Raw genomic sequence first — 13849 nt, forward strand, 5'->3', positions numbered from 1 at the left:
AAAAAGGGATACTCTAGAAGATGTCAAGAATATGATCATGTAGGCTTCTAACATTCTGTGGGTGGGTTATGAAACCTGCTTCTAGACATAAACTGTTCCTATATGGAGGAGGCTGCCTGTGGCTGTGGGAGAATGGAACAGCTGGTCACTCATTTGCCTGCTTTGGGGTTATTAGACCTCATGCAACCATTTGAACTCTGCTGGCAGAAGTGGAGGATGAGGCTTCACCTCTTATTCTGTCCACAGATGCCCATGCTCCTGTGCTGACATCAAAACTTCTCTGTAGCAGTTATCTTTGAAGACTAAATACATTCATCTGTCCATTAGATCTTTGTCTTCCTTCTGTTTCTGAGCTGATGGAAATGGTTGCCTTTGATTTTGTCTTTCTTGAGAAAAGCATTCTTGATAGACTCATTTTGAGCAGGAAGGTCATAGCCAGACCTGCTGCGAAGTGCAAAACATGTTTTCTAATCTTGCAGAGTCTTGCTGTGGTCCAAGGATTTGTTCCCAGTTCAGAAGCTTCTTGTTCCATCATCCTGCCTGGTTTTTTTTCACCTACCCTGAATTCTGCTGAGGTTCAGACAGTGTTTGGCATGATTATAGAGGACCTGTTTGTTCAGGGATCTGCCAAAAAGGGTCAAGAAATCCACACTCTGAACAGTAATCACACAGATTCCCTTTTCCTATCTGTGTGTTGCAGGGTCCTCTTCTTCAGCTACCTCAGAAGACTGTAAAATTCAGCCTGTGGCCTGTAAGCAGTTTGATATCAGCAGCGAGAGTGTATGTAGTCCTGATACCCTTCAGAGGGCAGGATAAATTTGATGCATCATTTTTATTAGATGCTGCCTTTGTTTGACTCAGTCTTTCTGCTTTGTAGCAGGCTGTCATCACCAAATCAGGGTGTGGCCAGGCCCAGAGCATTGAGTTGCTTATGGCATTTTCCTGATTTGGAGAGAGAGAAGATTTTTGCTACGTGTTCAGTTACTGCTTCTGGTCTTCACAGAACTACCCACAGCTAGGAGGAGCAAGCTGTTGGGCATAGCTGCATTTGCAAAGCCATTTATCTGTCTGCTGTGAAGAAGAACATATATGATAAAACCAGGGTGCTACTGGGATCTTTTCTCTTTGTGCTTGATTTTGGAGCTGGTTGCTTGCAGAGTGTGTTAAACTCCATGTGGGACTGCATGATTTAAATGTAATACAGCCCTGCAGATGCAGCCATTCTGGCAGTCTGGCAGAACCAATGCCCACAGCTGCTAGGTAAAGCCATACTGGAATTGTTTCTCCTCTTCACTTGCACATGGATACCTACTCCTGGTAGAAAACCATTGCACACCACTGTGTTAAGTCTGAAAATAATCCTGCCAGGGGGTTGGACATGTGTAGCTGTTTTATTGATGGTGGCTTCTGATACTTCAGTTATTTCAAGAACTTGGCCCTGCTGTGGTTGCGCTTCACTCTCTCGTAGCTACTTGTGCTGCTTGTACTGCTTCTGCTATGTGGGTACATGAGGTTGTACATTTGCAATCTGGCATCCCAAAGACATTTGGTTTTCACTTGATAATGAGTGATTCCTTCATATGTGGAGCTTTGGTTGACCAGACAATAAATATGATTTTACAGCCTCCTTAACCAGGGTATCTTAAGAGTGAGTTCCTTATTTGCCATGCTTTCTCCAGTGGTAACTGTTGCATTTGTCTTGCAGGGAGGCCTCAGGATTATTTTGCAGCTGTGACTTCTGCAATGTGTGCTGTGGTCAGATAAGCAATGCCTAGTTTAATCTAGGTAGGGAGGTGGGAATAGTGAAGCTATGCAGCTGTGAAGTGGCTGGAGGGTGGATGTGCTGACTTGCACAGCAGTGTGATACTGTTCACTGTCAAGACAAACATTTGTTCCTTTTTGGACTTAGGCCATCTCTTTTCCCCAAGTCCTGAAGGTGATCAAGGATGACTTGAGGTGCAGCTGTCCTTGTGGTTTTTCTTTGTACAGGTGAAACTTGCTTCCACGAACTGCTGTCTACAACTACCTGAAGGGAGGTTGTAGCCAGGTGGGGGTTGGTCTCTTCTCCCAGGCAACCACCAAAAGAACAAGAGGACACAGTCTCAAGCTGCACTAGGGAGGTTTAGGCTGGATATTAGGAAGAAGTTCTTCACAGAAAGAGTGATTTGCCATTGGAATGGGCTGCCCAGGGAGGTGGTGGAGTCACCATCACTGGAGGTGTTTAAGTGGAGACTTGATGGGGTGCTTGGTGCCATGGTTTAGTTGATTGGATAGTGTTGGGTGATAGGTTGGACTCATGATCTTGGAGGTCTTTTGCAACCTGGTTAATACTATTCTATTCTATTCTATTCTAGAACACATAGAATAAACCAGGTTGGAAGAGACCTTCAAGATCATCGCATCCAACCTATCAACCAATCCAACACCACCTAAACAACTAACCCATGGCCCCAAGCACCCTATTCCAAATTTACCTTCCTGTAATCCTAGGATAGGCAGAACCTCTCCTTTGCCATGGTCTGGGGAACACCAGTAGTCTGAAGCCAGATTCCAGTAAATGTTGGACAAGAAAGAGAGAACCTGGTGAATGTGATCCACAGCTTCCCATTGAGAGGTCCTTTGAAAGTGCAGTATTTCTTGGGGTTCTGTAGATCCCCACCAGCCCCTGAAATCTCTAGCATTGATGAGAGATCTCTATCCATAGGAAGCATCCATGCTTTCTCCAGCTGTTGCTATCATCTCAGGAGCCTTTGCCCCTCCAGTGCGCATCTTAGCAAGAACTGTTGCTCATCCACTGTTGCGTGTAGCCACATAAGATACTTCACGAGCAGCTCTGCTGTCTTGTATGCCTGCAGGCACAGGTCAGAGAGCCAGCTTTGATCCACAAAGCTGCACTCTTTGCTGCCTAACTCCCTTAGCAGGACATTTTATTCTCTGTGGCTGTTGTGGGGAGTTTGGATCTCACAGCAGCCAGGCAGAGCAGTTGGTGGGAAAACCTTCAGTCCATGCTCCTGTTGGCTTTGTCTCAGGTTCACTCACAACTGCTGTGTTGTTTTTGTCACTGCTCAACTGCAGCCTTTGGTTCCTGGGTTCCTCAGCCAGGCAGGCCTGTAAAAAGAGCATGTTCATGAGGCAGGCAGCTGGCAGCCCTGCTTCGTAACTAAGCCCTGGCGAAAGCTCTGCAGTTAGGCAGGGGTTAAGTTTGGCATCTTTAGCTATTGATTCTGCTCAGCAATTTCATTTGCGTACAGGATTTTTCTTTTTCTTTCTGCATGGGTTCTTCAGTGTTATGGGAACCCTGCAGCAGCCAGGCTGCAGCATCCCAGATGGAGTTTGAGAGTCTGTGTTTCAGAAAGGAATTGTGTAATTTCTGATCTTTTAAGATACTCAGTATGCTTTCAGAGAGCTCAGACAGAAAGATGCTGTAAAAGTGCAGTCCCCTCTCCTGCCACTGCTGCTGGAGTGTCTGTGATAAGAAAGGATTTACTGTGTCTGCAATTTAATTCAGCAGCAATTTCAGTGTGATATTAACAGCTAGAAACATCAGAGTCTTTTTCTCCTCTATGAATTTTCATACAGTAATTAGGAGCATATGTGGTGGGGCTAGGGCAGAGAATGGCCAGTGGGGAGAAGGAGGAGCGGGTTCCAACCCAGATCACCTCAGTGGATGCTCATGAGTCACAGCCTATAAGTGGCTGCTGCCACATGCCAGATGATGAGTCACAGAGCAAGAGAGCAAAGAAATGGGAGAAAAACTGGTTCAGTCACTGTCCTGCTCATGTGTTAGCTGGTAGATTTCTGCTGTTTGGGGTATTTCTGATGGTTCATGTAACCAAAAAATGCCCAGAGCAGCTGGGCCTTCTTTTCCTCTCACTAGGAGGCAGTGCCTGATTGCACTGATTGTGTCATTACCTGTTGTTTATTTTCATCTCATGCACCCCCTATCTTGGCTAGCAAGCCCCACAGCCCTGACCTGCACAGCTCCATGCTGCCATGAGCACAAGGGCTGTGACTGATCATCACATGCTGCAGTTTCCATTTTGAACATATCATAATCCCAAATAGTCCTGGGATGTAATGGTACATTAATTAGTCAGGCTGTCCTGGGGACTACTGGACAAAGCCCTGGCCTACGAAGCACCTTGTTGTGGAAAGAAAAGGGAAGTCAACCTTTCATGAAACAGTTTGCTCAACACCAAAAGAGGAACCAGCCTGAGCTGTGGCAGAAATTTAGGAAGTGTTAGTGTGTTTCTCTTGCTGCACCCTGCATCCAGGCAGACCACCCTGACTACATTCCCTGTTTCCTGAGGCAGGGAAGGAGAGCTGGGGCTTTAGAATGAGTCAAACAACTAATATTTCTGTTCACACATTGCCTTTCTTTAAATGTGCTGGATGGCTTACTAAAGGATTTAATGAAGGCATTAATTTGGCAGAGATGTATTAGCTGGTGAGAAGTAATTAGCTGGGGAGATGTCCAAACAAATACGGTAGCTAGTCCCACCCTACAACAATGTGCAAGCTTCCTCACCCCCAGCCTCTTCTTACTCACCCTGATGGTTCAGAGCCCTCTTCAGGCCACTCATCCTATGCCACTCACCCCAGGCTCTTCACTGATGCCCTCCAGCTTCCTGTAATTTTCCTGTTAAGTTTGTCTTGAGAGCCATTCAGTACTTTCTGGAAGCTGTGGTGGAGACATCGCTCAATGTGACTGAGATCCTGGAAACTGATGCTGGACCCTGTGAGCCCTGAGATTCCCCCATGATGTCTGAGGAGTGGCTTTCCCTTCGGGTCCATCTCCCAGCCCTCTTGCCTGTGTAAGGAAATGTTCTGTCTGTAGAGGTCAATGTTCACAAAGGAGACAGAAGAGTCCTGTAAAACTTACTGGAATAAAGGGAGAGTCCATGGGACAGATTTGCTGGAGGTTGCAACCTTCTTTTATCCTAATTTCCCCTCTTCCTTTCCACATTGGCTGAGGCCTTTGGAATGTGCAGATTTCCTGGGGTGCCTACTATGTGTTACCCCCTTACATATACACCCTCCTTCATCATACATGCCATGTACCTCCCTGGGTGGCAAAGTTGGTATTCAGTATCCTATTAAGCCTGCACTTAAAAGTTCGGGTTGGGTCCAGCTGTTCCTGGTCCCTGCTGCCTTTGAAGGATACCTTGCTAATTCAGGGAAAGACCCCTGTGGAGACATCAGTGGTGAGGATGCAGAGACTCTTTGTTACTTGCAGGTAACAAAGATAAGGTCAAAGTATTGAGATTTTTAGCCTGATCCTCTCTTCATTATCTCAAGTTTCATCTAGCAGCATTTTCATTTGTAAAGACACATTGTACCTTAATCCCATCACCTGGAAGCAGATTTACAGGGACTAAACAGAATATATCTCTCCCTATGAAGTAAAGAGGAGATGTCTGCAATGTGCCCCTGCCTGCAAGCTCACACAAGCCATTGCTTTTTGTAGCAAGTCTGCTTGTGGTTGTTTCAAAGAACTGTGTGGTTTCTTCAGATGAGTTAATGCAAATGCTTTGTAGAAGTCGTGGTTTCACAGGGAACAACCTTCAAAGAACAAGCACCTCCAATACAAAAGGTACTTTGCTGGTTTATCTATGAAACAGAATGCTCAGCTTTTAGCCTTGTTTTTCCATCTTTCACCCCTGAGTGTCTGAAGAACATGAAAATGATAGTGAAACCATAGCCATTCGAAAAGGGGCAGCAAAATCCCTCAGTTAAAGCCACTGAGCATTCAATTTCATTGAAGTGACTGAGATTTGTAGAAACAGGCATCTGTTCACAGAAGCTATCCTCCAAGAAACCAGCGTCACCTCTAGCCAACAGTTCTGATAATCTTGCTCCTGCCCCTTTCATTCTTCATCCTGCATATGCAATCTGTTTGTATTTAAATCACATTTATTTCTTAAATCTCTGGATGCCTTCACCAGGATTGCATTACATTCTGTGAGGAAATTTGTGTTGCTGGTTGTTGAAACCCATTGCTCCACATGTGCATCTGACAGCGCTGAGCAGAGCAGTACCTTAAGCAATTGGCAACAAAACTACAAAAGTGTTGCTTGAGCATTACCAGGTAGCAGGTAGACACCTAGAGGTTTGTGGCCACCACACCTGATACAACAACACTTGAAGTCTGCCAGCTAACTGAAGCAGAGCTTTGCAGGCCAGTTCTGAGCCAGCTCTGATGGCTTCTGCATCGTCACAGCAGTGTTGCAGAGGGAGGAGACTCTACTCCAGAAGCCATGGAGATTCGCCAACCACCCTTAAATTAGCACAATGGCATCAATCTTTGAGGATACAACACAGAAGGGATTTGGGGGCCTCTGTGTGCCCCTCAGCAAGGACTTTAAAGGTATCGAGTGTAGAGCCTGAAGGACTCGGCTCTACAAAAGGTGCTGCGTGCTTCTGCTATGTGGAGCATGCCGCCTCCTGTCTAAAATACAGACATGGCATGGCAAGCAGCTTTCAGATCAGTGCTGTACTATCCTTTGCTGCTCAGCACTCAGCTCCTACTTCCCTGAAGCTTTGCTGCAGTTGAAGAGGTTTTGCCTTGTATACATATATGCAAGGGAGTACAAGCATTGACAAGCAATTCCACCCCACACCATAGATTTCTCACAAAAGCCATCCTTCTCTGCTCTGTCTTATCTTGACTGAAATGAGACATTTACAGATAATGAAAAGTTATCTCCAAGCAAACCCTTAGAACCTTAGCAAAGAGCTGACTGAATAAACAACCTGTATCTCCCATGCAGTAGCAGATGGTGTCAGTATGGAGAAGGCAAACGATTTTGAGATCTGCAAATAAAATGGATGTTGTACTGGTGTGTTCAGAATCGTGCTGCTTTCTCTGTTCCTCCCTGGTTTATGCTGCCACAACATGCTTTTCTGGGCAGGGATTATTGCAAGATGCTGTGTCTGCTGTTGTGTGTGTAGGATTGAGCAGGATTCAGTATACTGTTTGCTTGTGTTACTGCAAATTACTAAGAACATGTTCAGGTACAGGCTGCCTATCCACATCTCAAAAACTGCCCTTGCAGAGGGCTGTGGGGGCTTTAAAAAAGAGCTGATCAGAGCCAGCAGAATCTGAGACTGCTCTGCTTTTGCTGGATTTCATGTTGCATCATCAGTCCCAGCCTACCAGACTCCAAACAGGTAGAGGGAGGGTTCTTCTACAGTGTTCCAGAATCAGGAAGGGAGAGTCAAAGGATCATACAGCTGGGGAGGGTGCTCTTGCTTTGGGAATTGAATAATCACTGCACTGGCAGTGCCACTGCCAACCTCCCTGCATCTCTGAGACCTCCTGCTGGGAGCAGGCTGTGGGTGCTAGCAGAGTGGGCATCCCTCTGCTGCAGCATGTGTGACAGCCAGGGAATGACTGTCCACCTGGACAGCCTCTGCTACCACTGAAACCAAATAACTGGGCAGAGTTGCATGGTGCAAACAGAGCTCCAGAGCGACAGCTGGGAAATGGCTCTGTGAGCTCTCTTGACATTTTGCTGTCTCAAGTCAAAATGTAACTGTGTAAGCCTTGCCTTCCCACATCAGCTTCTGCACAAACAGGAAGTGTGTGTTGTTCAGCAGGGCTTGTCAGCAGTTCAGCGCTAGTGCTGAGAGCCAGCTCCCTGCAGCCATTTCCCGGAGGCAGCAGAGTCCTGGTGCTTCGGCAGTGAAGAGTGCTGTCATCGTGGTCTGCATCCTCAAAACGATTGTTTTGAATTAATTGCATTGTGGCAACACTCAAAATGCAGCAAAGCTTCATGGAGAAATGTGATCCAAGCTTTAAAGTTCGCCCCAAAGGCAGAAACAAGGGCTGGGGAGGCCTGCATGAGCAGACGGGCTCACTGGGGTACCAGCCTGGGAGAGAGGCAGGACTCCTGCTGCTACACATGCAATCAGTGGTGCACAAGGTCCAAAATGGGACATGGGCACTGCCCCAGATGTTGAACACCACTTTCATCATGTGTGTGTGATAGGCACAGAGTCAGCAGGTGCTCTTACCTGAGTTTTGGAATCCATGATGTAAAAGATCTAACTCCAGGAACTGTGCTCAGGACACATTCATTTCTTTCAGCCTCTAGAGCAGTGATTGTGGGAAAGGAGACTGAGACTCGTGAGACAGAGGAGTCACTGAAAGCAGAGTGAAGGGCAATAGCAGTGTCAGGGAGACCATAGGTAGGGGAGAGTTTAGAGTTGCACAAATAGTCCAGCTGAGTATGGTCCAAGTGGTTAAGTGACCTCTCTACATCAGAACCTAATCTTGGGTGAAACATCCCAGCAGAAGCAGACATGAGGTGTGCTCTTCATGTTGGGGTCATGGTAGAGTCTGTCAGAAGGCTTACCTGCTTGCTGGCACTGGTGTCAGCATTAAGTTTTACATCATTGGATGTTTACTGTAAACACTAAGTCCATTTCCATCTCTGTATTTTTTTTTCCTGCCAGCATCATCCTGTGTCTGTGAGAAGCAGTACTATGCGTGGGAGGAAAGTGCTTCTTTTGATCATATTTTTTTAGCATCTTTTAATTGCTATTCTTATCCTATGCAGCCATAAGAACTGAAGTTCCTGATCTTTCTGTGAAGCTGTCTCATTGCTTATACTGTTGTTCTAACTCCACTTATCCCATATTTCTGAAGTTTCCCTCTGGGGCTCCCATGAGCTTTTGCAGCTCTGCTCCAATTCCATTATCATCCTATAGTCACAGATTCTGGGGTCAGTTAGGCAGAGCCAGATACTGAAAATGACACTTTCTGGAGGCTGAAGGTCGGTGGTGGCAGCAAACTCGGGGTGCTGAAGTTCAAAGCAGGATCACAGTATATCGTTTCAGGGTGCTGTGTGCACTGATGATGCCTGAATGAAATGTGGGGTGTAGACTGATGACCAAGAGTGTTTTGGCCAGGGTTTTCAGAGCATGATTTTTTAACCCATCAGGATCATCCTGGATCACGGTTGTCTTTGGTGGTTTCTCCTTACTGCCTTTGCAGCCTTCACATACACTTATCTGTGTTGCCTTCTCTGACACATAGGGGGGAAGGCAAGAGAGATCACTCCAGACTGTCCTGGAAATGCTTGCAAGCTGGACCTCTGGGTTAGATGTGGAATGGAAAGTATATGCTCCAGAATATATTCTCTGCTCACCCACATCAAATGCTAGTGAACACTCTGGGGAATGGGGCTCTTTGTCACCTGCCAGTACAGGTCTCGGGACTGTGGTCTGTGGCAATAGTACTCTTATGAAGTGCAGCAGGTAGTGAGATAAACAGATAAGTGTCACAGATAATCATAGAATCATAGAACAATTTAGGTTGGAAGGGACCATAAAGATCATCTAGTTGCAACCCTTTTGCCATAGGCAGGAACACCTTTCACTAGACCAGGTTGCTCAAAGCCTCATCTCGCCTGGCCTTGAGTGCTTCCGGGGATGAAGCATCCACAGTAGTGTAAGCAGACTCCCACAGCACTGTGAACCAGCCACCCTGAACCACAGTAGGAACCAGTCTAAGTTGAGGCTTAAAAGGTTAGCAGAAGGCAATGTTCTGTGTGGGACCTATTAAACCATCTCATTGCTCTCTACAATTACTGCACCTTCTCCCAGGTAATTAGTGATAGAAGAAGAGGGAATGGCCTCAAGCTATGACTGGGTAGGTTTAGACTGGACATTAGGAAACAAAATTCACAGAAAGAGTGGTCAGGCATTGGAATGTGCTGCATGGGGAGGTGGTTGGTTGAGCAACCCTGGATGTGTTTAAAGGTCATTTGGATGTGGTGCTTGGGAATGTGGTTTAGGGGTGAGCCTTCTAGAGTAGCGTTATCAGTTGGACTTGGTGATCCCAGGGGTCTTTTCCAACCTGAATGTTTCTGTGATTCTGTGATTCGTGGTGGGGGCTTGAAATGTGGAGGGGAACTGTTGTTGATGCTTTCCCTTTCCAGACTGTTCCTGTTTTCCATTCTCTGCCTGAATTTGTGTGTCTCCAATGTTACAAGGGCCTGACAGTTCAGTTCAGTGTTTGGATCTTAAAGAAAAGTTCAAGGTGCCTAAAGGGAGGCAAAGATACTTATCCAGTTTGAGAAGATGGATTGCTCTCCTCAAAATGCAGCACTTCATTTCTGACCCCATGCAGTCTACATGTTTTGCTGCAAGCAGACAGTGCTGTACACAATGAGGTCTCCATTTGGCCCAAAGCCTGTGCAGCCCTTTGGCTACTTCAGTGAAGTCAGTTACTCACGTCAGATGACTTTGGGAAGGGTCAGCTGGAAGCACAAGTGTTTCCCCAGGAGTCTGCAGGGAGGGAATCATATTTGTCTCACATTTTGATGCTTTTCCTGAAGAGGACTTTGTGCTAATGTACACTCCTGACAAGGACCAGTCTATTTGGTCTTGGTCTTTGCACATGAAGTCTTCAGTCAAACCAAGGATACTTTAAATAGTTGCTGCCTTTTCTGAGAGGTGACTTCCTTTGTGTTTTTATCTCTCTCTAGGTATCTGAATTTCCTTATGAGAAGTGCCCTCCCTGCCTCTCATGTGCAGTTCTACCTGTCCATGGGTAGCACCAGCTTAACTAATGTCCTGAAGAGCATTCCTCACCATGGATAGTCCACCCAAACTGACTGGTGAGACGCTGATTGTCCATCACATTCCCCTGGTGCATTGCCAGGTTCCTGATAGACAGTGCTGCTCCATGAGCAAAAGGACCAACCCCTTCTGCCAGCCAGAGCTCAGCATCACGCAGACCTCTGCCCTTCCAGACAGAGACCTTTCACAGACTGACTCCTTGGTATATAGCAGCTTTCTTCAGACCCCTGAAACCTCAGCAGAGGCCTCAGACAACAAAGAAGGCAAAGCAAGGGGCTCGATTCTCCCTAGTGTCAGTAAGCGACACAATCCTTTCCTGCTGAGTGAGGGTGAAGACCTCAGCATCTTTGGGGATGATTTGGGGCAGAAATCTTTCCATCTTCACAACTCACTTGTGGCTGGGAAACCTCCCTTTCACCTGCACGAGCTGGCCTTGCCCCCATTCCACCTCCACGACTCTAACCACATTGTGAAATCCTGGAACATGGCCAGCCGGTCCGCCGTGGTGGATGGGCAAGAGGACAAAAGCAACAGTCATGACATCCAGAAGAGGAACAACGCAAACAGGTGCCACCCAACCTCAGAACACATGGAGCTGGATGAATGCAGCTGCCATCGTGGCAGCTCCTCCAACTTCTCCTTCGATGGTGGGGATCAGGAGTGGAACCAGAACACGGGAGAAGTGCTGAGGAATGAGGATGCCCTGAACGGCCGGACATGCAGCTGTTCCAGCTCGGAGCTCCAGCACTGCCGATGCTACAGTTCATCAAGTCAGTCCGAAGTGACTGACCAGCAGATAGGCTACATCAGCGACTCTTCCTGCAACAGCTCTGATGGGGTGCTGGTGAACTTCAGTGCTCTCTACAACAAAATGAATAGTCAGTCTCGCTCTAACCTGAATTCAGCCAACCTGTCCTGTGACTCTTCCTTCTGCAGCCACTCAGACACAGGAGCTTTTTACCTGGATTTGCATTCATCACCCACAGAATCCAAGATGTCTTGTGAGTCACATCACCAAGAGAGTTCAGGGAAGGTGTGTGGGTGTCAACACTCCTCTTCACCTGTCCTAGATGCTAACTGCAACTCCTACCACCTCCACTGTGAGCCTTGCACTTTAGAGAGCTCAGACCTCACTGCCTGCTTCCAGAGCCAAGCACGGCTCGTTGTGGCTACGCAGAATTATTACAAGTTAGTCACGTGTGACTTGTCTTCCCAGTCATCCCCCAGCCCGGCAGGATCTTCCATAACTAGCTGCTCAGAAGATCATACCAAAGGTAGCCCAGTCCAGCCCACTGAGTACTATCTGTTTAGAAGGCCTGACCTGAGAGAAGAAAGCAACGTGGAACACAGTGAGGAGGAGGCAAAGCAGGAATCCACCCAGAACATGATTGAGGGTCAGGTCTATGTGAACGTTTCACCACCCAACCTCAACGCAAGCCGGCAGCGCTCCAGAAGCTACGATCAGAACCTGGACAGGAGTCCCAGCAGCAGGCTGGGCTCCTTGGAGCGCATGGTGAGCTGTCCAGTCAAGCTGAGTGAAAGCCCAGCCATACCCATCCAGAGTTCTCCCCCGAAGCGAGTGACATCCTTTGCTGAACTGGCTAAAGGCCGTAAAAAGAATGGCACATCCCCACCACTCCGTTCCAGTGGTGATTCCTCCCTGGAGTTCTCCCCTATCCCTGAGGCACAGCGGGATTGCCCAACCCTCCTTGAAGAAAGAGCTCGTCGGAGCCAGAGTCTTCCACCCATGCCCTTCATCCACGGCTTGAACCGGAGCTGTGAAGGCTTCTGTGTGAATCACAATTTTGGGGACAGCCAGGCTTTGTGTTCCACCAAAGACTCTGTCTCCAGTGAGAAAGTCTTCAGTGGGCATGGGGCAGGTGAGCAAGCCTCTCTCTCCCTGCTGACGGAGGTAGATGCCAGCTTCTCAGGTGGCTCTGCCAGTGGCCATGGACAAAGAGATGTTAGAGCCTGCGCAGACGGTAAGGATCCAAATTAGGCAGAATGGAGAAGTAAAAAGAAAGGCTGCACTTTGGGAAATGAGGCAAGCAACAGAGGAACTTGCATGGCAGTGGAAGACCAGTGCCTGTGCAGTTTGTTTCCTGGTCTGCTGCTCCCTGGGACAGAGCCCTGCTGTGCTTATTTCACACCCAGATCAGCACAAGGGTATTGTCCTTCACAGGGTCACAGGTTGTTAGGGGTTGGAAGGGACCTCTGGAGATCATCGAGTCCAACCCCCACTGCCAGAGCAGGACCATAGACATAGGACAGGTCACACAGGAATGCATCCAGATGTGCCTTCAAAGTCTCCAGAGATGGAGACCCCACAACCTCTCTGGGCAGCCTGTTGCAGTGCTCTGTGACCCTCACAGTGAAGAAGTTCCTCCTCATGTTGAGGTGGAACCTCCTGTGCTGTAGTTTATACCCACTACCCCTTGTCCTATCACAGGGTGCAAGTGAGCAGAGCCTGTCCCCTCCCTCTTGACACCCAGCCCTCAGATATTTATAAACATAAATCCTCTCTCAGTCTTCTCCAGACTAAACAGCCCCAGGTCTCTCAGCCTCTCCCCATATGGCAGTGCTCCAGTCCCTTAATCATCCTCATAGTCCTCTGTTGGACTCTCTCAAGTAGATCCTTGTCCCTCCTGGACTGGGGAGCCCAGAACTGGATGCAATATTATGGGTGAGGTCTCACCAGGGCAGAGTAGAGGGGGAGGAGAACCTCCCTTGATCTGCTGGACACACTCCTCTTAATGCACCCTAGGATACCATTTGCCTTCTTGGCCACAAGGGCACATTGCTGTCCCATGGACTTGTTATCCACCAGGACTCCCAGGTCCTTCTCCATGGGGCTTCTTTCCAGCAGATCACCTCCTAACCTGTACTGGTGCAGTTTGTTGTTCCTTCCCAGATGCAGGACTCTACCCTTATCCTTGTTGAACCTCATTAGGTTCCTCTCTGCCCAGCTCTCCAGTGTGTCCAAGTCTTGCTGAATGGCCATACAGCCTTCAGGCACATCAGGCAAGCCTCCCAGTTTGGTATCATCAGCAAACTTGCTGAGCAGACACTGTCTGTCTCTCCCCTCATCAATGTTACTGATCCCTGGGGGACTCCACTAGTTAGTGCTCTGTAGCTGGACTTGGCACCATTGTCCACCACTCTTTGGGCTCTACTTTGTCACCAGTTCCTAATCCATCTCACTGTCTGTTCTTCTAACCACACTTCCTGAGCTTACTCACAAGGATGTTATGGGAGACAGTGT

General features: G+C 47.8%; 1 protein-coding gene across 4 annotated transcripts in view; it reads left to right on the top strand.

Moving 5' to 3' along the window:
- RUSC2 (RUN and SH3 domain containing 2) overlaps positions 1-13849 on the top strand; it is a 70900-nt gene that overhangs the window by 41142 nt on the left and 15909 nt on the right. For 3 of the 4 annotated variants that reach the window (XM_054177941.1, XM_054177940.1, XM_054177939.1), the window contains exon 2: positions 10494-12569. In XM_054177941.1, coding sequence (XP_054033916.1) covers positions 10601-12569 — 1969 coding nt within the window. In that variant the 5' untranslated portion in view covers positions 10494-10600. The remainder of the gene's footprint in view (positions 1-10493; positions 12570-13849) is intronic. The other variant, XM_054177942.1, reaches the window with a different exon arrangement.

The sequence above is a fragment of the Dryobates pubescens genome, chromosome Z (genome assembly GCF_014839835.1).
Source record: "Dryobates pubescens isolate bDryPub1 chromosome Z, bDryPub1.pri, whole genome shotgun sequence".
Lineage (NCBI taxonomy): Eukaryota > Metazoa > Chordata > Aves > Piciformes > Picidae > Dryobates > Dryobates pubescens.